General features: G+C 40.8%; 1 protein-coding gene across 1 annotated transcript in view; it reads left to right on the top strand.

The window, feature by feature from the left end:
- ZFYVE26 (zinc finger FYVE-type containing 26) overlaps positions 1–26,445 on the top strand; it is a gene marked incomplete at its 5' end in the record, with an annotated part of 362,313 nt that overhangs the window by 12,281 nt on the left and 323,587 nt on the right. Inside the window, 4 exons of the mRNA XM_089681435.1 lie at positions 5,017–5,193; positions 11,301–11,547; positions 19,155–19,256; positions 21,704–21,843. Of these exons, the coding sequence (XP_089537561.1) occupies positions 5,017–5,193; positions 11,301–11,547; positions 19,155–19,256; positions 21,704–21,843 (666 nt within the window). The remainder of the gene's footprint in view (positions 1–5,016; positions 5,194–11,300; positions 11,548–19,154; positions 19,257–21,703; positions 21,844–26,445) is intronic.

Raw genomic sequence — 26,445 nt, 5'->3', positions numbered from 1 at the left:
ACACGTCCCATAACCCTGTATATTGGTTACGTTAAGATGTCTGTGTAAAAAATGTTTTAAATTGTCAACACTTTCCGCTGAAGGTAGTTTCACATCCTTATTGTTCTAACAGCAGAGAATCTCTTATACAGTTTAAGGTTCAATCGCTTCTTGTCCAACTTAATTTAGTGTGAAAAGTATGAAAGGTTCCTTAAGCTGCACAAAAGCACATCAGTGTGAAAGGGCCCTAAGTGGACTCAAAAGAAGCAGATGCCAGAGTAATCTTAAACTTACTGCTTGTAAGGGAATCAGATGGGGCAGAATTATGCCAGTGAAACAGCTTCAACAACGTTTGCAGGGCTTTGGTCTTTCGTGCAAGAGCCTCTTACAAGATGAAATGTAACCAGCACATTAGTGAAATCACTCTGGATCGCGTGAGACTAGCAGTGTAAGGCAGTAGTGTCCTAAATTTCACAAAGCAAATACACAAATATAAGCCTTAAGTCTTGGTTCACACTACTGCGACCTGAAAGTCGCAAGACATCTTGCAACTTTTTCTCACAAGTGAAGGGGTTCTACCCTTGTAAGAAATGCGTTATTTGCCAACAAAGTAAAATGAAACTTAAGAAGATAGACACTTTCTCATCTACATCTACAGGACAAACTTATGAGGTCACTTCCTATATCTCTTGCAACAGCAAGTTTGCTGTCTATCTTCTAGAATGTCCTTGCAAGAGACAGTACATAGGACGTACCATTAGACGCCTACGAGATAGATTTAGAGAACATGTGAAAAGGCTTTAAGGAACATCCTTTGTTCCTTGTGTGTGTATATATGTATATATATATATATATATATATATATATATATATATATATATATATATAATATTTAGTTCACTTGACCACCTGACCATTTTTTACCTGTTTTGTTTATATTGTGGCGACTGAATTATATTCTTATTACACATTCTCACACATCCTTTTATTAATTTTATTATTGTCCATTTTATCCTTATATATTTCCCATTGAAGAAGTGCGTCCATATATTTTATGGATGCGTTTTTCCACCATGGGTTTTTTATACCTTTTTATTATTGTTATTGCATTTATATCATAGATTGTTTCATTTTATGCAATGTAGCAGCTCAGACGGCCTTAAATATTTAATATTACAATATTTATACCATAGGGTCGTATCATGTATGCGCAACCCTTACGATATGACAATATTCATTTTATTTTATTGTATGTATTGAACCCCTTTTTTACTTACTAGTGGGACTTGTACAAGCTACTGTATTTGATATGTAAGTAATAAGGTTGCTAGAAATAGTACTACATCATAAAACCGCACTGTCCCCATACGAGTTTACCAGGTTTTTTATTATCTTGAATTTTGGTATATAGCCGTCTGTACTGCTACAAATCTGTCTTAGAAAAAATGGCGTTCGCGCGTGCGCAGTACGAGCATGGCTTTGACAATGGCGCACGCATGTGTGCAAGTACCCCTAAATTGACCTGGTGCACATATGATGTTCATAATATCCAGGGCATATATATTGGCTCTGTACAATAAGATTAATTCCTATAGTTCCATTTTTTTTCATTTTATCCTCGTACCATTAAGTTATTAAGGGATGCTGTCATACAGTTCCTTACACCAGTTCTCTCACTGAGAACTACAGGAAAATGGCGCCCGCACATGCGCAGTATTACATCCATGCTGTGATTGATCTTTATGACATTTCATCTCTGGCAAAATGTTTTTGGCGCTTTTTTCAAATCTGATGCTATAAATAGCTGCATTGAGACGTCAGGCTGCACACAGGCATACCCCTTTTGAGAATGAACGCTGAGTTCGAAACGCGTTGAGGAGCCCTTGTAAGCCGTTGACATCAAGCCGTCGGATCACGGGGATCCGACGGCCACTTCATATTTCCAGCTGGTCAGTGGTTCATGTGTATTCCATATGTGACTTTTATTGTGGCACTTTCATATATACTGCAGTTCTTTTTGTACATTTTTTAAATATAACTTAATATTACCAATAAAGCACCTTCATAATACTACACTATGGGATATTCCTAATGTTTGCTCTGCGTTGAGCACCTTAAATCCCCCAGCACCACTTCCAGTTGGTGTTCCAGCACCCTGAAGAGGTTGAGATACCTATACGGATCATCGTACCTCAGCACTTTGAAAAAGATAATCCACCCCCAGGCTGCACCTTTATCCATACTTGAGGGACCCCTGTATACCAGGAGTACAATATACAATGTGCTTTCAATTCGCGCATCTGGTAAGTGCGCACTCTGTATATTTATTACATCATCCCAAGGAGAAATAACATTTTGGGACTCCATACAAGTTATTTGAAGATTGCACTTGATCTTAAGATATTTGGACATTATAATACTTCTACGCATGTCATGATCATGCGTTTTTCATGAACATTCACACACTAATTAATTTGTTCACCTCCAGTGTATTTTTGTTACTATTCATGTTTACTATATATATGCATAACGCATTTATTTTATACATGCGTCTATAAGACACTGTCTGAAGTACTTGGGTCCCTTCTTGGACAAAGCCGAAGTTAAAATATTCCTTCTACCAGACAAGATTTCCTCCATAAGTTCCCACACATGGATCTTCCGATGCAAAGGGCACCTTTCAGTTTGCTTTTGCATGAGTGTTCTGGGTTTAATGGTGGCCTCCTTCAAGGCAGTACCTTTTTGTCCATTTTCACTCCAGGACTTTTCAACTCAACATCCTCACAGTGTGGCGTAAACAAATTAATTCCCTTGACCGTCCCATGCTTCTATCCAGTCAGGCAGAACTCTCCCTGGCATGATGGATCTTCAACTCTGCCCTGGATTTGGGATAGTCATTTCTTCCTATGTACTGGAATGTGAAGACAACAGATATCAGCTTCAACCATCAAGGAGGAGTTTACAGTTCCCTTTCCAGGGAGCCTGGTTCCTGGCTGAATTGATACAATTCATTAACATTATGTAACTGAAAGCCATCAGATTGTCTCTACAACACTTGACCCCTCTTCTGCAAGATCATTCAGCCAGGGTTCAGTCAGATATTGCCATGGTAGTAGCCTACATGAATCAATGAGGGCACCAGAAGTCAAACTGTCTTTAAAGAAATAAATGCAACCCTCTCTTGGGTGGAAATTCACACCCCTGGTCTGTCTGCTATTGACATTGATGGTATGGACAACTGGCAAGCAGACTTCTTAAACCAACAACCCATGGACCTGGGTAAATGGTCTTTGCATGCAGAAATTTTCCAGAATCTATGTCAACGTTGGGGGACACCAGGTGTGGACATCCTTGCTTCCTGATTCAATAAGAAACCGAGATTTGTGATCAGGATCAAGGATCCTCTAGTCCTTTGCATTAGGGTCCTTGAAAATGCCTTGGACTGTATTCAGACTGATCTATGCCTTCACTCCAATAAACATTTTCCCACAGCTGCTGCGAATGATAGAGCTTGAAAGGGTTCCTGTGATCTTCATTGCATTGACTTGACCCAGACGGGCATGGTACACAGACCTACTGAAGCTTATAGTGGACAAGCCTTGGCCTCCTCCAAACAGACAAGATTTAATGGCACAAGGCCCCCTAATCCACCCTGCCTCTGAATCACTGGCTTTAACATAATTGAAACCCAGGTTTGGACAGGTATGCGCATATTTGGTTTGGTCATATTCACCTTTCTCAGAGCAAAGAGCTCTACTCCCACAAAAATCATCATTGCACATGGAAGGCTTTCTTTGCCTTGTGTGAGCAGAGACTCATCTGTTGCTGGTACCTGGGCTTATCTTTTTCTCAACCAGCGTTTTCTGCTTTTTCCAGACTCCTTTTTGCTTTGCAATCCTTTAATCAAAACTTTTCATCAGTGAGTTACTCCTAAAACCTCCCCCCCTCGTCAATTTGCCCTCCTGTGTTGCCTTGAGATTTTGGCTTGGTGCTCCTGGCACTTCAGAGTTCTCCCCTGTGAGACGATTAGCAATTTCCCCGTGGAATACTTTACCTGTAAGGTTGCCTTTCTAGTGAGTATTACATCTGTTAGGAGTGTTTCTAAGTTGTCAAGTCTCTCTTGTAAAGAGCTTTTTCTTTTTTTCCACAGGTACAAGGTGGTCTTGAGACCAAGACCTTCTTTTCTACCCAAAATTGATTTCCTTTCAACTAAATGAGGATATTGTCCTTTCTGTGCCCTGCCCCGAAAACACACCTAAAACATTTTCTTGCACCGTGTGGATGTTGTCAGGGCTGTCAGCTTGTCAACCACAGCTTCTATTTGAAAATAAAAGTCCCTTTTTTGTCCTCCCCTTGTGCCCTCAAAATGGACATCTTGCCTCTTACGCTACCATTTACATGGTCTACTCCCTTACAGAAGGGTTCCTCCTTTCCTTATCAGAGCTTATTCCACCAGCTCTGTTGGTGTCTTTTTTGGGCTTTCCGGCATCAGGCATCTGCGTCCCAAATTTGCAAGGCCACCACCTAGTCCTCTGTTCACACATTCTGCAGGGTCTCTCAGGTGAATGTTTAGGCTTCAGCTGATGTATGCTTTGGCTGCAAGGTGCTTCAAGCCATCATCTGAGTGTTGCTTGAGGGGCCTTTTGGCAGTTCTGTTTGCTATTTTTGTTTCCCAACCTTCATTCCATTGCTTGGGAACATCCTATTGTCTATAGATACAAGTCCTGAACTGTAAGATTAGGATAAAGGGATTTTTGACTTGCTTGTAAAATCTTGATCTTGATCTCTCTCCTGTGGTCACTCTCTATAGTTTGCTAAAAATTTGGAGCCTCACAGAGTGGGCAGGGTTATAAGAGCGTGTTCTTAAGGGCAGCTCCAGCAATTTAAAACTATAATTTTCCTAAAGGTGGATTTTAGGTAATATGTTTTATGCTTCCAAATGTTTTATTTTGTTTTCATTGTTTTTATTTACACCTGTACAGTGTAAGAAGATTATAAGTAATTATATTATGTTTTGTTTTATCTATTATCATCCAGTTATTAAAAAGGGTTGAGGACAAGAATCTGCAGCTATCTGTCACTGAGCAGGCTCTACTTCAGGATCCATGCATATTTGCTATACATTTTTTGTCAGAGTACTTGGTACTTCATTTTAAAAACAATCTTCAGGAAATGCGTTGGCGTGAAATAAGAAACACATACCTGGGATCGAAGGTAAGCCAACCAGATATGTTTGACACGAGTTTATATGGCTGTGTATCTAAGCCAGGCATCCCTTTTATTAAATTAGCTATTGTATTTCATGCACAAACTGACTGCAAACATATTTTAGCTTTGTTTATGCCTGGGTTAAAACATCACTATGTATCTAACCCGAGACAAATGTTGCCTATTATCTTGAAGGAATTGAAAAGGTACATGGGGATTTCCAATCTTTAGATTAATACAGAAAAATCTGAAATATTAAACATCTCAGTTCTTTAAGGGGAGTCTAAGGTCCTTAGACCAATGTTACCATTTGAATGAGAACAAAGAGGCTTAAAATACCTGGGGATAATTACTGTAAATCCTCCTCAGTGATAAACCTCTATCAAGATAATTCTATCCCCCTTCTTAATAGAATTAAACAGGATCTGAATAGTTACACAGCTGGTGCTTTCTCCTGGATGAGAAGGATCAATATGATAAAAATGGTAACTCTCCCAAGGGCTCTTTATATTTTTCAAGCTATCACAATAAATATACCTGGGGTATACTTTAAAACTCTTGGGTTGTTGTTGAGATTTGTTTGGAAACATCAAGTGCTTATAAAATCTAAGCTAAAGGGGGACTGTCCCTCCCAGATTTTGAGAACTACCATAAGGCAGCCATATTGGCTAGTATAGTTGATTGGACACACAGTGCTCTTTTTAAAAGCTGGGTATACTGGAAGAAAGTATACGTGGAATCTGTTTGGGTCAGGTGGTTTGGTTGCCAAACCCATATAGAGGGCTATCAAAAGATTCAGCCTCAATAACAGTAGAAACTTTACGAGCCTGGGATAACATTTATGAAAGTATGAAATGGCAGTATAACAGTTCTTTAATGCCACTTTCAGGTACAAATAATTTTACGCTAGGAAAGGAAAATAAGACGTTTTGTAAAGTAACCAACTTCAGTTGTTTGAGATTAAAGGATATTTTAAAGGGGGAAAGTTGGTCCCAGCTCTCTGCAGGTCATTCACTAGGTCCCCCCCGTGTGGTCCTGGGATTTTTGCTCACTGTTCTTGTGATCATTTTGACCCCACGGGGTGAGATCTTGCGTGGAGCCCCAGATCGAGTGAGATTATCAGTGGTCTTGTATGTCTTCCATTTTCTAATTATTGCTCCCACAGTTGATTTGTTCACACCAAGCTGCTTGCCTATTGCAGATTCAGTCTTCCCAGCCTGGTGCAGGTCTACAATTTTGTTTCTGGTGTTCTTCGACAGCTCTTTGGTCTTCACCATAGTGGAGTTTGGAGTGTGACTGTTTGAGGTTGTGGACAGGTGTCTTTTATATTGATAACAAGTTCAAACAGGTACCATTGATACAGGTAATGAGTGCAGGACAGAGGAGCCTCTTAAAGAAGAAGGTACAGGTCTGTAGAGCCAGAAATCTTGCTTGTTTGTAGGTGACCGAATACTTATTTTCCACCATAATTTGCAAATAAATTCTTTCCAAATCAGCCAATGTGATTGTCTGGATTTTTTTTCTCATTTTGTCTCTCATAGTTGAGGTCTACCTATGATGCCAATTACAGGCCTCTCTCATCTTTTTAAGTGGGATAACTTGCACAATTGGTGGCTGACTAAATACTTTTTTGCCCCACTGTATATCTCTCCTTTTTGTGGTAGATACCCCTTAATGGTCTTCTCTTTATATATGGGGAAGATGGGCAGGAGAAGATTGGGATTTGAGGGCAGAGTTTATTTTTATGGGCACATATGAAATATGTACACAGTTGACACATTCACTAGCCTCTTTATTAGGTACACCTGTTCAATCGGGCTTGCTCTGTGACCACGGTGTCCTTTGGACTCAGCTGATCACAGATCAGGGTCAAAGGCTAATCACCGCAGCCCTTTTCCATGTGATTAGTTGTGTCCAGTAACAGCTGATCACATGTAAACAGACCTGCCTTTTATTGGCACTCCTTTCCTCACACACTGGGGCTGATTTACTAAGAATAAGGTGAAGCAATAGGCGATATACACCTAAAACAATTAAGACCTTGCCGTGGCGAACAAGGGTCAGCAGATGCTCACAAACCAAAAACGCATGGTCAGACTGGAAAATACACACAAAATTGAAGCCATGCCTACAAAAAAAAACCCTGAGGGACAAATGCAAAATAATTACAGCAAACACTCAAAACAAACATTAAAACAGCCTTAGTGGGGTGTTGGTCATTATTCACCCCCCCCCCCCCCAAAAAAAAAAGGCAGGGACGGACAGCAAATAATCTGACCTCTTCTCGGGCCAAGCAAATCCCACTATTGCAGTCCTTTATATAACAAAGGTTGTATTGTTAGCAGGCCAAACAACTACACTTGCCCAATAAAGGGCAAGTCCATCAGTGTCATTCAACCTGTCTCTTCATGTATGGCTATAGTGTTTGATTAGCAGGCACAACAGATTACAGTGATTACAGTGTACAACAGAAAATGTGAAATGTCCACATCCCTGGGCATGCTCCGTGCTTAAAAAAAAGTACAAGTTGTAAGTCCTTGGGCATGTGCAGGGTAACAGAGCAGGAAATCTCAAATTGGTGAGGGCTGCTTCACCCAAATTCCTGGCAAGTACATTCATTGTCACATCCAAAACATGTACAGTATTTTCCATCTATTCCAATCTCTCTAGTTCACCCCAGTGTAGTGTGTTCTTCTGCAGTCCACCAAACTAGAACATGATGAATATGTTCTACATAGACCTATGCTGGAGCATGACCAGGCATCTGAAATGCATGAGCCCCCCCAAGACACACGCGCACACACACACTTTTTATTTGTAATGGCAGCTCTTTTGTTTACATTTTGTGAAACACTTCTAAAATGTACTAGATTGCAAAAAAGCACATTTTATTAGTTTAGGTACTTATATAGTGCTGTCAATTTACACAATGCTTTACATATATATTGTACATTCACATCAGGTCCTGTCTTCAAGGAGCGTACAATTTAAAGTCCCTAACTCACATTCATATACTAGGTATGATTTAGACAGGAGCCAAATCAACTACTAGCATGTATTTGGAGTCTGGGAGGAAACCACACAGGCACAGGGAGAATATGTAATCTTTTAAGCAGGTAGTGCCATGGTTGGGATTCAAACAGGCGACCCTAGTGCGGCTAGGCAGAAGTGCTAACCACTTGCATGTAGACTGCACCTCTGTGGTGTGAACCAACCCTAAATCCATGTGCATGTTCATATATATATATATATATATATATATATATATATATATATATATATATATATCTCAAATGGAATACAAATGTGGCGCTGTGTTACTACATCAGATATGTATGCCAGTGCAAATAATCATATTATCCCCCCCCAAAAAGAAAAAGAAAAATCACAGGATGACACCACTATTCCAAAGTGACGCACACAAGAAAAAGAAAACATAAAGCAGGGATTCACGGTTTTCACCTCTGCTCCACCACGGTACATTAAGCCATGCAATTTATCCTTGTAGTTATGACTAAACATTTGTAAATGCAACAATTTTCTGGGTGAAGTGGTGCACTATCTGACAGAAATGCAGGGGTGCCAATATTTTTGACCATGACTGTATATAACTTTATACAGACAAATTTAGAGTTCTTTTAAAGCAGGTATTCTTTAAAATGTTCACCATATGTATAGAAAGTAAAAATTGCTTGATATGATGTTGTTAAAAAGATTGTTCTCTGCTGTGCTCCTGGTTCTAGGAGGTGAACTCATTTAGATGGTCGCTTAGTTGTTTGCCCATTAGTAAATTCGAATTCATATCTATTTGTTGAAGCGCGCTTTAGTAAATTTTTTCTCCGTCTAAAGTAGACAGTCGTGCATAGGCGTGCACCCATTCGCCGACAAGTTGCTTTAGTAAATCAACCCCTACTGTGTCTTTGTGAGGAAAGGAAAGCTGATATCAGAAAAGGGTGTCAGTACAAGGTTTACAGTGTTAATCAGGGCACTGATGATCAGTGCATCCCCATCAGTGTCAATCAGTGCAACTTATCACTGCCGCCTCATCAGTGAAAAAGAAAAATTATTTATTTGCATAATTTTAAAACAAATTGCATGCGACTTTGAAATTGTGTGACTTCAAGTGAAGTTGCATGATTCCTAATTCACATGCAGTGTGAATGGGGGCTGACTGTAATTAAGTTTGGTTGCATATATAGTAATTACATAACTAAGTGCAAGCACACAGGTACGCTGACAAGTCTGCAGGAGTCCTGCATGGCACCTGTGATCTACTGATAGCGGGTGTAATGCTTTTTTTGGCTCCAAATAAAAAAATTTATAAATGCACATTTTTTTATATGCAAAAAGATGTGCAGTTATTTATTTATTTATTTATTAAAAGGTAAATTCTTCTTTTTAAAGGTTGAGTTTTCTTGTAAATAACAAACATGAAATGTTTTAAATAACAACTTGCCTGCTCTGTGCATTGGTTTTGCACTAAGCAGCTGCGATCCTCCTCTTCTTGGCTCTTCCTCCTCCTCCCTGTTGAATGGTGTATGTGCACTAGTATGTGCTCGCTCCTGAGCCACTTCAGTGTGTCCATAAGATACAGAGTTTGTCTTGGCCCAGCCCCCCTCTCCCATATCACTGCCTGTGATTGTAAATCCAGTGGCTCCCACTGCTTTGTTTCAGCCAGTGAGATGGGAAAAATCCAAGAGAGCCGCGGCTGTCGTTCACAGCGTTGGATCGAGATCAGGTTCAGGTAGGTATTAGACTGCATGAAGGTAAAAAAAAGTCAGTCTTTAGAACTACTTTAAATTGCACAAAATGTGAAAAGACCATAGAACTTACTAGACCAAAAAGCTTGCTAATTATTATATGTGGGGGCTGCATTCTTTTTATTTTTTTTAGGCTTTTATTTTTCACCTCGTGATTCAGTCTCTTATTTTTGAGCTTTCTTTAACACACCAAGCTGTCCAGCAAAAGTGGAAGTTAAAGGGTTGAGACAAACTATTTAACACTGATAGAGGTACTCACTAAGGATGAGCCAAACTCATCTGGGCTCGATTTGAAGCAGAATTGGCAAACATTACTGACGTTTTTGGATTTTGTCTTTGCTATTGTTTAAGATCTATATACTGTATTATGTTGTAATACTACCTACTTGTTGTTTGCTTGTTCTCCTTCTGCCTGTGTGAGTTTCCTCCAAGTACTTTGGTTTCCTCCCACCTCCAAAGACATGCTGGTAGGTTTATTGGCTCCTGTCTAAATTGGCCCTAGTATGTGTATGAATGAATGCAAGTTAAGGACCTTAGATTGTAAGTTCCTTGAGGGCAGGGACTGATGTGAATGTACAATATATGTGTAATGTTCTGCATAAACTGATGGTGCTATATAGGTACCTGTAATAAATAATAGGTGTGCAAGATATGTGCTAGTTAGATTAATAAATATAAAAAGGTGCCATTGCCTTCATATTGATTGGTTGTGCTTCCTTGCTCAAGTTATTCCTAAATCAGCTACTGTAGTCGTACTGAGTTGTCCAGCCTCAGAAATTAAAGTGTTACTAAACTCAGCTTGCATTCTATTTGGTCTCCCACAGTACACAGAACATGGAAATGCAATTATTTTAGTAAATATAAACTGCAAAATACCCTTTCTCATCAGCAGTTAGAGCAGTCTTGGGACTTCTATCAATGTTCATTAGAGCACTGGTTAAATCTTGTAGGAGGAGTTTTCTCTAGGAGGATGCAGAACCCCTGACCTCTGTCTGGGCAGTGCTGTTCACATACACTCTTCCAAGAAAAAAAAAACACTCTAGCAATACACACCAAACTGATCATGTGCAGTGTCTCCACATGATATGTCTTATCAGAAGATAAGAGGGAGACACTGAAAGAAGGGGAGGATCAGAGAAGTCAGCATCAAAGAGTGTTTTTACACAATACAGAAGATTAACCCCTTAGGTTCCACAGTGAGTGTAACACGCATTTTACTGTTGTGAGTTCAATAACACTTTAAGAGTATCAAAGTTTCAGTCAGACTTGTATGATACTAGTGTTCAGCTGGAGTATCAGCAATACTTTTAATGTCCAACTGCACTATGTTTATGTACACGTTTGTGTTCATAGGTGTTGCTAGCACTTCCAGAGGCTGCACAGTCCACCTATGTGCATCTTATTTCAAGTCCTTTGCTAATGCTGGAGCAGTTGCTGATGAATATGAAGATAGACTGGATCTCTACTGCGGTGCAGACTCTGAAGCAGCTTGTTAATGATCCAGACTCGACATTTTCAACTGAAGATGTGGACAAATTGCTTTGCATTTATGCAGAAAAAGCTTTGGATGTGCCATTTTCATTCAGAGGAAAAAGAAGTGGTAAATCTTTGTGCTTATTAAACAGTTTATTAGATACTTGTGTTTAGGTTTTGCAAATTGTACCTTGTATTGTTTTTTGTTGGAAGGTACTGTATGTGTATAGGACTAGAAGTTCAATCCCATGTGGATTTCCCCATGTTTTGTTGCTTTTTGTAAATTCTGCAAGTATAGAAAAATTATACCTGCTATAAACTCATTGAACTCCTAACTTCCTGTGCTGCACTAAAAGCAAAGTTAAAGTGAAATTAGAGGCAATTGTTTTATTTTTTAAATAACAAACACATGGTTTTGCACAGAACAGCCATGATCCTCCACTTAGGTCCCTCACTAGGGCTCCTAGCCCCTCCCACCTGCCAAGTGCCCCCACGCTGCTCTGTGTAACCATTAACACACAGACCCACGGCTCAACCCCGCCCCCTCTCTCCTCATTGGCTATCTTGCTGTGATTGACAGTAGCGGGAGCGAATGTCTCCAGGTGCTGTCTCGGCCAATGAGGAGCTGAGGCTCTCGTGCACATCTCTGAATTGTGATGGGGCTCAGGTGTGTTAGGGGGGCTTGGGCTCTTACAACCTCTTTAATACTTTCATTTCTCACTTATGTGGCTTACAGAGAATCATTGGATTATATATTCCTATGTTATAGAAATAAGGAGTAGGAGAGGTGCTTTGTAGTTCTAACATGTTTCCTAACAGAAGATGAAAATGCTGCAGTGAGTGTTGTCACCCTAGGACAGCAAATAAAAAAAGGGAAAAATCCAAAGAACAGATATAGCCACCACATATAAAGACTGGTAAGCTGCAATAAATTACAATTTAGTTTTTTTTTTTGTTTTGTTTTTTACACCTTTATTATTATTACTGCTATTTGTATTTTTCAGAGTTAACACAGACTATGTTCTGATTTTCATATCACTAATTTTTCACTGATTAATAGGAGTTATAATTTCAGTACCTCAAAAAACCCTTATTTCTGTTAATTTCCATTATGTAATTATACTCGTGCAGCAAAGAAAAACAATGGACTTTTAAACTCAGAACTACATTTCCAGCCCCTACTCGGTGGGATTCAGGGATATCCAAACCCAAGAACAAAAATAAAATATAGTGAAACTCCCCAGCCCTTAGATGTGGTTGTAAGCCAGTGCTTACGTGGTGCCATTGAATGTATTTCTGCTGTTTGTATTAAGTGTGTAGCTATGCAAATGGAAGGGGTTAACTATGTCTCAGATCCATCCCAGGTTTTTTTTGGTCCGGCCCCCTGCTGTAAGCCGCAAAAATAGAAGCGGAGGGCTCAGACCTGAGAGCCTGCACATGAAATTACAGAGGCAGGGCTGCTGTACCATGTAGTCCTACTGGAACATGTGCCCCCTTTGGGAAACCCTGCTGGGACTCTCCCTGGAGTCAGGAACTAATCCTCAGTGGACTTGAACTAAATGGACGTTCATTCATTTTCACTTTCTTTTTCCTCGTTTTCTTTTAGCGTGTTTCTATATGAATGAGACTGCTAGATCTACTTTTATTATATATAGTTTTTAATATAATCCTATCACAGAGCCAGGAGGTCATTTTATTGTAGTTTATTTGTATGGAATACACATGAGCATTTCCTCAGCCTTGAAAAAGGAGTGGTTACGCTCCAAAATATGTAGCCACGCTCCCCACGCTGTGGCCCCCCAGGTGTGCCATCACAGTCCTGCACCGTTTCTGTGCTCCAGGGTGGTTCCCAGGTCTCCAGGTTTCGTTTCTGGCGTCCTACAGAGCTCTTGGCATTTGCTTCCTGGCTCCTGAAGCCACTTTTTAATAAAGTCCTTTCCTATATACTGCACGTGGTTGGCACCCTCTGCTGTTTCCTTTTAAGGCTTGGTTTACATACAGTATATGCATTTTGCGTATGAGTGGTTTTTGCAGTTTTTGTGTTTTTCTACTACACGTTTTTGACGTGTTATGTTTTTACCGCGTTTTGTTTAGCACTTTTTTTTTTTTTGTTAAACTAGATTTTTTTTTTGTTGCTTGGCAGAATAAAAATGCCAAACATGCCAAAAAAGTGGAAAAACTACACTACCATGCATTTCAGCAGCTTCTCCATTGACCTCTTGTAGCAAAAATGCTGCTTTTTGCTTTTAAAAAAGTTCTGGGCCCTTTCCAAAAACGCAGCAGCTGAAAAAAGCATAGATGTGAACATGTTCCATAGGAAACCATGTTAAATGGGCTGTAGTGTGTTTCAGCAAAAAACATGAAAAAACGCGTTGGTGTGAACGGAGCTCTATACATTACACAATACATCTGGTTTAACTGTGTTTTGCTGTTCACACTAAAGTTCATCACACATTAGGCCACTTAAGGGACAGATCAAATTCTGATCCATGTGTGGCCGTCCCCACTCAACAGAAGTTTAATTGACTTGTCAAAGGGACAAGCTGTAGGCAGAATTATGTGTTTTAGTTTAGCAAGGCATTATGTCAGCTAAATGTTAGTGGCTGAGTGGATGCCACTGCAGTGATGATCTGGCTCCACCTTACTCCTTCAACAGTAGGTAACAGTCGCCTGTAAATAAACAGGTACAACTTGTGTAGGAGGATTTCTTAATCTCTGTGTATCAACTTAGGCCAGGCATTTCATTGGGTGTAGGTAGGGGTTTACAATCATTGTAAGTTTATCTTACATTTAATATCAGTGGGTGATGTGGAAAGAAGGAATGGGACCTGTACCCCGCCTTACATGAAACTGCACTTTGTATGTTCGTAAATTTTATCCAAACCTTATCAAAAATGTTATATTTATTGTAATTTACCAGTCTTTTCCAACTTATTTTCACCTGATGATTTTGTCAGTGACACACATTTTGACTTAGGGTGACAAAGCTCACTCTTCACCCTACTATAAAGAAAACCGAAATTGGGCAGGACTACAGAAAAGCACTCACTGGCCTCTTCTCTGTAACATAGGGAGGCAGCGTGTGTAGTCCTTAGAGCAAACTGGAACATTGTAACTAGTATGCAGCACAGACAAAGATTACAGAAAATTTTAAGCTGACAAGATTTTTGGTAAAACCAAATTTAATTTTTGCACCGATTATAACACAATGAGGTTGATTTACTAAAACTGGAGAGTGTAAAATCTGGTGCAGGTTTGTCAAAGACTAAATGAACAAACTGAAGTTAGAAACTGATTGGCTATCATGAGCAGCTGCACCAGATTTTGCACTCTCCAGTTTCAGTAAATCATCCCCAGTGTGTTCAATGGTATATTTAAAGTGATACCAAACACACAATACCTAATTTACATTATCCCTTCTCTTTCTGTATATGGATGATGACACTCTAATTATTTTATAAAAAAAAAAAAATCTAAGTACCTTTTTCCTAATCCAATATACAGCTGTCACATGACCCAACTCTTTCCCAGTCTGTGTGCAGGGAAACCTAAGCAGAAGGAGCTTTCAGTCCTCTGCTGCTGGCCACGTGTTCAAAATAAAAATAAGAAAAAATAAACAGCCTTTAGGATACAGAGAAAAAACTAAATAATTAATGTATTATATATACTTGAAATATCTTTATTATTTTTTGGCAATAATCTGGTTTGGGTGGATTTCTGCCAGTCACAGGCTGTCACACCTCTCCAGCCTGCATCTTAGAATAACAGGGAGGTAAAGCCTCCATCAGTTAAGATGTACTATCCCACCCCAATTATGTTTAGCTGGTTAGTGGGCACAGAGAAGGATGGAGGGAGTGGGCTGTCATTTACTATTGTAGATACGTCCACACGTGCGGTTCTGTGGTCACATGGGCTGCTCAGATTTGATAGGGAGGAAATGTTTAGAGTAAAAATATACTGAAAAATGAGCATGTGCACTAGCTGCAATCACTGCTCTGCAAAATCCTCAACTGCTTTAGGGACATGGACAGAAAGGGGAGATGAAGAACAGCAGGATTTTGCAGAATAAAGAAAATTAATCCAATGGTGACTGAGTATGAACAGCATTTAATACAGCATTTATTGACCGTTTTTATGATGTGGGTTTAGTGACATTTTAACCACATCCCCTCTGCCCTATAGCAGAAATACGGCTACAGGACAACACGGGTGCGCAAAATCACATGTATATTTACGTGATTTTGCATTTCCGGATAGGAGGCACGTACGAGCCGTGCACGCCCTACCCGCGCCGCCATTCATGGCTGCGGCTGTCAAACACCAGGTCCCGGACGGTAATTACTGGCCGGCACCTGGTGATTTTCGACGATCACCAACGGGGAGGAGGACTGTTTTGTTTACTAACAATTATCCTCCCTGTCATCTCGGGCACACTGCTCTGGATGGCTGTGCACAGCACAGCCATCCAGAGCAGTGTGATTACAGTGAAACACACACACACCGCCCCCTAGTAAAACACCCCCCTGCACATAGTTAACCCTTTGATCACCCCTCATGTTAATCCTTTCCTGCCCAGTGTCATTAGTACAGTGTCAGTGCTTTGTTTTTTAGCACTGATCACTGTATTGGTGTCACTGGAGATGTCAGTAACACCAAGTCAGTTCCCCTCAGTTCAAATTGTCTGCTGCAAACCCACTATAAGTTGCTGATCACCGGCATTACTAGTAAAAAAAATAAAACAAAAGATCCCAGTATATATACCGCCATTTATAAATGCTATAACTTTAATCTAAACCTATTGATTTACATGTATTGGGATTTTTTTTTTTTAGCAAAGACATGTCGCAGAATACATTTTGGCATAAATTTATGACAAAATTTGATTTTTTTTAAAAAATTTTTGCTGGACATGTTTAATAGCAAAAAGTCAAAAATATTGTCTTTTTTCTCAAAATTGTCAGTCTTTTTTTTTTAATAGCGCAAAAAATGCACAGGCGATCAAATACCACCAAAAGAAAGCACAATTCTTGGGGGCAAAAGGACGTACATGTCATTTGGATGCAGCGTTGCATGACCGCTCAATTGTCAGTTAAAGTAACGCAGCTCCGTAACGCAAAAAATGGCCTGCTCTGGAAGGGGAGTAAATCCTCAGGAGGGCAAGTGGTTAACAGACCAACAGTATGAAAAATGTATTGATGATATTTACATACCCTTTAACGATGGAGCACAGGAACAACTGGTGGAGCTTTATAAATACTGTATAATAATTATAATACACTATATTGCCAAAAGTATTGGGACACCTGCCTTTACACCAGTATTTCTCAATTCCAGTCCTCATGGACCCCCAACAGGTCATGTTTTCAGGATTTCCATTATTTTGCACAGGTGATTTGATCAGTTTCACTGACTTAGTAATTACCACAGCTGTTTCATCTGAGGGAAATCCTGAAAACATGACCTGTTGGGGGTCCATGAGGACTGGAGTTGAGAAACACTGCTTTACACACACATGAACTTTAATGGCATCCCAGTCTTAGTCCGTAAGGTTCAATATTGATTGTTCCCACCCTTTGCTGCTATAACAGCTTCAACTCTTCTGGGAAGGCTGTCCACAAGGTTTAAGAGTGTGTTTATTGGAAGATTTGACCATTCTTCAGAAGCGCATTTGTGAGGTCAGGCACTGATGTCGGATGAGAAGGCCTGGCTCGCAGTCTCCACTCTAATTCATCACAAATGTGTTCTATTGGGTTCAGGGCAGGCCAGTCAAGGTCCTTCACCCCAAACTCTCTCATCCATGTCTTTATGGACCTTGCTTTGTGCACTGGTGCGCATTCATGTTGGAACAGGAAGGGGCCATCCCCAAACTGTTCCCACAAAGTTGGGAACATGAAATTGTCCAAAATGTCTTGGTATACTGACACCTTAAGAGTTCACTTCCCTGGAACTAAGGGGCCAAGCCCAACCCCTGAAGAACAACCCCACACCATAATCCCCCCTCTACCAAACTTTGCACTTGGCACAGTGCAGTCAGGCAAGTACCGTTCTCCTGGCAACTGCCAAACCCAGACATGTCCATCGGATTGCCAGACAGAGAAGCGTGATTGGTCACTCCAGAGAACATGTCTCCACTGCTGTAGAGTCCAGTGGCAGCGTGCTTTACACCACTGCATCCGACGCTTTGCATTGCACTTGGTGATGTAAGGCTTGGATGCAGCTTCCATGAAGCTTTCTATGCTCTGTTGTGCTAATCTGAAGGCCACATAAAGTTTGGAGGTCCTTAGCTATTGAATCTGCAGACAGTTGATGACTTCTGCACAGTGTGCTTCAGCATGCAATGACCCCGCTCTGTGATTTTACGTGGCCTACCACTTTGTGGCTGAGTTGCTGTTGTTCCCAGTTGTTTCTACTTTGTTATAATACCACTAACAGTTAACCGTGGCATATCTAGTAGCAAGGAAATTTCTTTTTGGACTTTTTGCACAGGTGGCAACCTGTCACAGTACCACGCTTGAATTCACTGGGCTCCTTAGAGTGACCTATTTTTCACAAATGTTTGCAGAAGCAGTCTGCATGCTTGATTTTATACACCTGTGGCCATGGAGGTGGTTGGAATATCTGAATCCAATGATTTAGAGGGGTGTCCCAATACTTTTGGCAATATAGTGTATGTAATTGTTCAGCAAAATGCACTGTAGATTGCCAAGGTTTTATTCTCTATGATGTATTTTCTCTATTACATGTATATATCAGTTGTTGCTGCATCAGTTAGGTGTGAAACCCCTAAACTCATCAATCACATTTAGATAGACATAATTTTTAAGCGCAATTTCATGCTATCTTTCTGAAAATGCACCAAAAATCCTGCTTGCAGGAATTTTGATGTGCTTTCAGAAAATGCACCAAAACTCCCCAATGTAATAGAAGTCTATGGCAAAGCACAAGTAATCTGCACAAAACCTACGAGTACACTGCGCTGCACTCTTGGTGGGGGAAAAATGCATCACATCAGTATGAAAGCACTATAAGAGTTCCTTATACTTACCTCCTCTCAGTGATACAACATCTGCTCCGCCATCATAGTTAAACTATACTAAATGGTAGTTAAACTATCCTGGAACCGAAGCACGCCAGAAATTTACTTGAGCTTTGCATGTGCAGCTCAATGTACATTCGAAAGCAGGTTTCATAATGCGTGTATGGACGTTTAATTGCAGAAAAGACATGCCGTGTCTCTTCTGCAATAAAACTGTTGCATGCTCGCAAATTTCTTTTGTGGCTGTAAAGATCCCCATTAAAAAAATCCTCTTTTCTGGGGTACCCAAGATTTTCAACTGGCATATTCATGATTTAATTTTTTTTCTACCAGTTTTAATTGTTTATCACTGGAAAATAAGGAGTATTGAAACCGTAGGTAACACATGCTGTGTGTGCCATTCAATTTTCTGTTTGCATTTGACTGAAAACTGATGGAAAGTTACCTTAACTGGCACGTGTGATCAGCATAAAAATTGTAGTTTTATTTTTTTTTTTTTCCCCCATACTCACAAGTTAGATTCTCGAGTTTATTATTTGTCCTACAAGAGTTCATTTTTGCCTGCAATGCATCTCTCTGTAAATATATTTTATTGCTGCTAACCACATTTGCTTATGTCAAGCAACCTTTACTTTATCTTGTCCTATTACCCGTAACTTATAGCACGTGCACTGTTGTGCTAATTACCATTTCTGCAGATTCCATGAATCGAATTTCAGAAAGCAGCAGCCAGTCAGCAGAACTAGAAACAATCATTTCACCTTCACAAGCAGACCAGCTTCTTTCTACGTCCTTTGTTGGTAAGGAATGCAAAGTCACTTTTTATGGACCTTACTGTTGAAGAAATGCAAATGTATGAATACATTTTGTCTAAAGTACCACTAGCACATCCCTATAAGTCACATGAATCCATATGCACATATATTATTGTTATATAATCACATGGGGGATCACCAGAGCAGAGAATAGGGAGGGGTCACCAAAGTAGAGAATGGGGGGAATCACCAGGGCAGAGCACAGTGGGGAATCACTGGGGCAAAAAACAAGGAGTCTTTAGTAGTGTTTAGTTGTCTTCATATGCAGAGTGGTTCAGGAAAGCTGAAGTTAAACATCTGTTCTAGCACACTGATCCCCGCCAGCCCTCCTCTCTTGTACATCCCAGGTGATGTCATATTCAACTACCTAGGATGGACAGAGGAGGAGGGATCAGCGCAGTACAATTCAGTATACTTCCCTACGCTGCTCTGCAGATACACATCAGTGTCGATTCACCTAAAAAAAAATGTACTCACCTTGCAGAAACATATTCCCCTGCTAGCATCACATCAGCAGCCATTGATGAGGGAAGCAGGATGTTTCTCTCATGCTGCATGATTTTCCCTAATTCAATGCTGCAGTGACATCACAGGAGCCAGACCTAAAGGGAAGGCTTTGGGTATCAATTCGTCCTGGTAGTACTCACTGTCAGTATGCACTGAAACCACCATTAAGCTGATGTACATCTGCCACAATGGTGATCTGCAGCAGAACCCGTGGGGACTTCTCAGGGAACCCCGGTTGAGATGGACTGTGAGCCCTTAGTATCCAGCCAAAGCTTTTACCTTTTGATGGGGGGGGGGCTTCACCAACCCTACAGGCATCACATAAGGTATTCATGGAGCTTGCAGTTGGCACTTGATGTTTGGTCCCTCTTCTGTTGCTCATACGCTTGTGCAGGGGACACTGTGGAGTGACTATATCTTGGTCAAGCTCACAGCCCCTGATATCGTCAGTTGTGTTCCTGAGGAAGCAGCATGTGATATCTGTGAAACATGTTGAAGATCTCCGTTCCGTTGGCCTTGATAGCATAATGTTGTGCTAAAGAGTATAGAATGTACTAGCATTTGACTGAGAATTTAAGTGGATGATTTGTTAATAGCTAATAGGGATTGGAAGGGGATAGCTGTAAAACTGAGTTACAAATCATTGTAAATCATAGCAACAGTTGTCAGGTTCTGTGCACATCGATCCTGCCCTGGGTTTTACCTCCTGTTCGAGTTGCTTGGGTTCCTGCCAATCCACCCTGAACCTACATATTACTAAGCCTTTGCACCTGTGGGTTAGTGTTCAAGCAATGTGTCTTCACGCATTAGCCGGACCTCCCTGGTTCTTGTGGTGTTCGCTTCCACTTGTGTATTCTTATATTCTGTGGGTTCGGACTTGTCGTTGTTCTCCATGTTTTCCCTCTGGCTTGTGCTCTTATATTCTCTTTGGTTTCTGTACATGCATCCTTTTATTTTCTGTTTCTGTTGGTGTCCTTTACAGCACTGTTTCTTGTTGTTATGCCTGCATTCCGACTCTCTGCACTACTGCTCAGCTTCCCCCACTCTCTTGCACTGCGCACTTTTTCCCTGCATCCTCCCCCCTGACTTACCTTCATTGCTTGTTGCGGTAGGTTGCTTTGGTACCTTGTATCCTGTGTGTTCCTCAAGTCCTTCTAGCGTGGTTTCGGTTGGCACTGTGCCCGCATGGGTATGTTAGAGAGCTGCAACCTGGGGGTTGCCTCACAGAGCAACATCCACACCTCCAGTGGCTCTGGTGAAGACTGGGTGGCCCTTAGATTCTGCAACTCTGACACATCTGTTTGCATGCGGTTACACTGCTCCCTCATCTGCGAGGACTGGTACCCGGGTACACCTAATAGTCATTCCTATTGGTCTGCTAGACCTTGAGTTTTACAGTCCCAGGTGATCCAATCATCTGATCTTGACATCAGTGTTTTAATAGCTTTAATATGATAAAATTATTTTTTATGAATCAGTATAAGTTCTTCTGTGGTATTTGAGAATTCCATAAATCTCCTAGCCTTTGTAATGTTACAATTGGGATGTAGTACCCTTTTTAAAGCATGGATTAGGGTGACCTGCAGGCTTAATGAAAAATAAACTATCAGTGTATGGACAGCTTTAGTGTATAGGGTCATTTAATTGCTAAATATACACAAATAGATTAACTGGTATCTTTTATTTGCAGAGTGAATTGATCCAGTGTACTGTTTTCACAAAGTTAATCCTGGGTGGGTATAGTGGGGATAGCAAATGAACAACCCTCCCCCGCCCATCATCTTTTATTTTCAACCATAAGGACAAGTGCGGAAGATAAGTTGTTTAATGGCAAAGAACATCACTTTATAGAATTAGCCTGTAAATGTTTTTCTTTTTTTTTTCTTCTTTACCTCCATTGACTGTAATGTAACATGTTACTTTAGGTCCTCCTGATAAAGGGCAAAGGCGAAGTAAGCCTTCCCCAGAGTTTATACCACCAGAAAAACCTCCAACCAAAATGCAGTGGATTCCGGATGACACTGAAGTTACCTGCATGGTTTGTAAGAGTGAAACATTCACTATGGTGAGTGTTACTATACATTCATGTTCATAAACAAACATTTAAATGAATACTGTAGTTTTACAATTAAACCAGGGGTCTCCAGATTTTTCAGTATGAGAGCCACATTGAATCAAATTACAAATATTCACAGGCTAAAAAAAATCTGCTTTATGAATAAATGAATACACACATTCCAAGAAATAACTTCACATCAAAAGCCCCCCCCCCCCTTACGTTCTGCCTCCATCAGGGTTGCCATTATTGTTTCCCCTTACAGCAGTTCCCTCCATACATCATGGTCCCAGTCAGTCTCCTATTTTAACAGAGTAATCAGTGGGATTTGAGGGTTAGAAGCAGAGATCAACTGATCTGATTTTCTGTGTGGGTGGTTGCAGCTGCGGGAACAGGTGCGGTTCCACAGAGGCAATCATCAGCACAGATGTGGACCTTGCCTTATGCAGGCCATAGATGGGGAGAAAAACGGCAGATTTTCGGCCGATTAACGAACTATCGGTCGGTCTAAAAAACTTACCTGACCACCAATTATTACGAAAATCGGCCGATTAATGAGTAACCTATAACGGGAAATGATGTCATTTTGTGGCCTTTGTGATCCTTTTTCGGAAAACGATCGTTCGTTTTTGACCATCAATGAGGATAAAGTCGGGCGTTTTTCGAAAATTTTTCAACATCACCGATAATCTGAAAGTCCAAAATACACGAAAAACGGCCGACAAAATCGTCCACTAACGATAAGATAATCGGCCGGTTTTATTTTCGGACGAAAAATCGGCCGTTTTTCTCCCCATCTATGGCCTGCATTAGTGTGTATTCCGACTGCAGTGTGGGGTTTCTTTTTTATTGTTTAACCTCTTCGCGCCAAAAGTACACATATATCTGCACCCTGCAAAACTGGGCTTTTGTTCTGTTGGCCCATATATATGCGTATCGGTGTTTGTGCTGGGAGCGCTCCACGCAGCGTGCTCCCAGCACAGATACCAGGCTGTCATCGGAATGCCCGGGTCCCATACTAATGATCGGGACTCGAAACTCCCAGTTCCAGGTCAGCTTTGATAGCCTCTGACTGGATATCACAGTGATCAGTCACTGTGCAGCCTGCCCCTGTGTTTTTTTTTTTCTCTCTAATTGTTGAAAAGAAACATTGCTTTTCTCTGTCATGCATGGAGAATGTAAAAAAAAGTGCATATTTAAAAGAAAAAAAAGAACAATGTTAGCTCTAGGTCAGTGCCAGGGTTGGTGTTGGGGTCAAGGAAAAGTCAAGGTCAAGGTGAAAAATGACCATTAGTAAATTTTGGAAAGGATTTTTTTTTTTTTTTTTTAAGAAGCATTTTTTTTAAATTCGTACCAGTGTCAGGGAGTTTTAGGTAGGATAAAAAAACTAAATTCTCACTATTGTTTCTGGGCCCCATTACAGGTACAGACAACAAATAACATACCTATATGTGGTACCGCTGCCATCATCAGGAGCACAGGAATTTTGGGGGGGTTTTTGCTTGATAATTTTTTTTTTTGCTATTTTGGGCCAGTTTTTCCTTGATTATAAAAAAAAATCAGGCGATATGTTACCATTTACCACCAAAGAAATCCAAAATTGTCCTGAAAAAAAACCAATGTGTAATCCACCTGGATACACAAAGTAGTTCTGATGATGTATACGGTTTTACCAACACTTGTGTTTAAGCATTCAGATTTGTTTTACCCTTAGTCACCAGGGAGCTAAATATATTTTTAAATATACACACAGTACTGTGCAAAAGTCATAGGCAGTTGTGAAAAAATTCTGTAAATTAAGAATGCTTTCAACAATAGAAGGTAGTTTATTTTTATCAATTAACAAAATGGAAAGTGAATGAACAGAAGAGAAATTCAAATCAATATTTGGAGTAACTACCCTATGGTTTCAAAGCGGAATCAATTCTTCTAGGTAGACACTTGTGCACACAGTTTTTGAAGGAGCTTGGCAGGTAGGTTGCTCCAAACATCTTGGAGCCTTAACCACAGATCTTCTGTGGATGTAGGCTGCATCAAATCCTTCTGTCTCTTCAAGTAATCCCAGACAAACTTGCTGTTGTTGAGATCAGTGGACTGTGGGGGCCAAACCATCACTTCATGCATTTTATTCAACTCTTTACTGAAAAGATTAGTGTATTGCGCTCCCTCTGCACCTACAAGACAGGCACCTTCCCCCCCCCCCCCACATACACACACACACACACACACAATATTTTTTCTGTCTGCGTGTTACACAATTATTTGCTTGTGCTCAGGTCAGACTACCGCTGCCATGCCTATTCCCCCCACCCCCTGTTATCACTAAGAGTCTCCACCCCCATTTCTCTAAGCCCCTTCTGCTGCTGAGAACAGTGGTCATGTGATCACCTATAAAAAGAAAAAAAAAAGGTATTTGTAATGGTTTATGGGTACATATTTATATATGAGTCGGTCTAGTACTGAAAGGGTTAAATTCTTGTTACATTTAGGGGTAGAAGAATGACAAATGCTTATTCCTCACTCCAGCAGGATACACGCAGCTTGAAGACTGGTACCCCGCAGCTGCCTCTCAAAGCTGAGACCAGCCGCAGTCACACTCCAGCCTCCTCAACCCCCCAGCACTTACAGGGGGTTAAAGTGGACTCCCCCCATCTCCACTGAGATTGTATGAAATAGAAACAAGCACACTTGCCTACCTTTATGTTGTCTCTCCTCCTTTCTTCCTCTTCTTGGTGCCTCTCTGCTGCCTGCGCCTTCCCTCCTGTGATACCATTTTGAAATTTCGGGGTCTGCTCGCAATATAGTCCTACTATGCAGGCACGAGATGAAGCACTTGCACTTCATGCGGCTCATCTTGCACATGTGCCATACAACATTACATTTATCTGCTTTTAAAAAAGCCCCCCCTCCAAGATTTCATGAGCTTTTTTTACAAGCAGTTGAATATAGCTTTGTACGGCACAAGATGAACCACATGATGTCATGTGCTCCATGCATGCATAGTACAACAAAACTGCCAGATCTTGCAGGTAAGGAATGACATCTCCCTATAGGCACTGTACTTATGATGTTGCTTTCGTGGGGGGCATCAGTAAAGCCATGACTACGTCATCAGTGCTTTTAAGAGAAACCAGGAATTGGACACACAAAAAAAAAGCTTTAGATGATTTTACATGAGCCTGCATGAAAACTGCCATTGAACTCAGGGAGATTCCTTTTCGCTATATTCACTCATAAGGTTGCATTCTTTGTAGCCAACACCTCTCTGCGGGGGTGTCTGAAGTGACAACTTTGTCCACTTCCCGCAAGGAACAAAGTTGTACTGCGTCCCAGGGCTTCCTTGCATATACTAACTTTTTTTCTTTTTACCTGAAACAATATATTGTTCTTTATTATTTCATTCAGGATACAGTTCACCCAATAGAAACTCCCCTCCACTGTTTGGATATGATATGGGCTGTGAGAATCTTATCTCCAAATCACCAGAATGGTGATCTGACTTCTTGTTCCATAATCTGTAGGTGGCTCAGACAGACCATCATCCAAGCCTATTGTTTATAGGATCAGGCTTCACTCTTTCCTGTCAAGGCATACTGTAATATACCTGTGAGTGTTTCAGACAACTGTTACCCTGGTTTCAAGGCTGCCACCTGGTCATCACTTCTCAAGTTCTCCAAGTACCATCAGGTAGATGTTTTGACCTCATCTGATGCCAGTTTCAGGCATAGATTCTACAGACGACTTTTTAGTTGCAGGCAGTACCCAGGTTAATGTTGCTTCTTAATCCTGCTAGCATTTGTTTGCTGTCTTGCCTACTCCTCAGGTGGACTGCTTTTAGAAATTCTGACAAAGATTTTCTGTGTCCCTCAATGACAGAAAAGAAAATAGGATTTTTGTACTCACAGTGCCTGAACTCTGAAGAGCTGGCAGCCTCTGGATGATGCCCCAGGAGAATATGGCAGTGGCTGCAGAGAAGAGGATCTCAGCAGGACAATGCTGGATCCTCTGGATGGGTTAAGAAGTACCAACTGTGGGACTTATCCAACACTAGGTATTTGAACACAGAGGGGAGCAGAGTGTGATCACAGATTCCTACGCACCATTGGACTACTGCACTGATCTCTTTTACATCGCCTAGTACTTCTTAAAAGATGGAACGTGAGCTGCCACGAAGACCTCTGGGGCTGAAGGGAAGACCTTAGGTTCAGACATGACAATTAAACAGCGCTGACAAACATTGACAAGGAATGCACCATCCACTGGCTCCCTTCCCGACATCTTCAACTGCAACTCTTCTGGGTTTGGGATTTTCAGCTATCTTGATTGGCCACTCTCAGGATGACTTAAATCCTATGCATGTGCAACCTGGTGTACATTGCCAAAAGGATTGACAGAGGCTGTTTTGGCTGCACTGCACAGCTCCACACATTTGTGTGTCAGGTTGGAGTATAAAAGCGCTCTTTGGTCCCTTCATTCACCTCCAGTTCTCATTACCAGCTTTCAGAGACATCGTATTATGTGGACTTTTTTCATTCCATCTGGCTCATGTTTGTGGGATTATTAGCTGTATCTGTTGTTATAATCATTCCAGGTTGCTGGTCATTTACAGGT

The sequence above is a fragment of the Staurois parvus genome, unplaced genomic scaffold (assembly GCF_062004578.1).
Source record: "Staurois parvus isolate SC_StPar_1 unplaced genomic scaffold, SC_StPar_1.0 ptg000267l, whole genome shotgun sequence".
NCBI lineage: Eukaryota > Metazoa > Chordata > Amphibia > Anura > Ranidae > Staurois > Staurois parvus.
The sequence above is the reverse complement of the archived record's forward strand: the minus strand, read 5'-3'. Positions and strand labels throughout refer to the sequence as shown.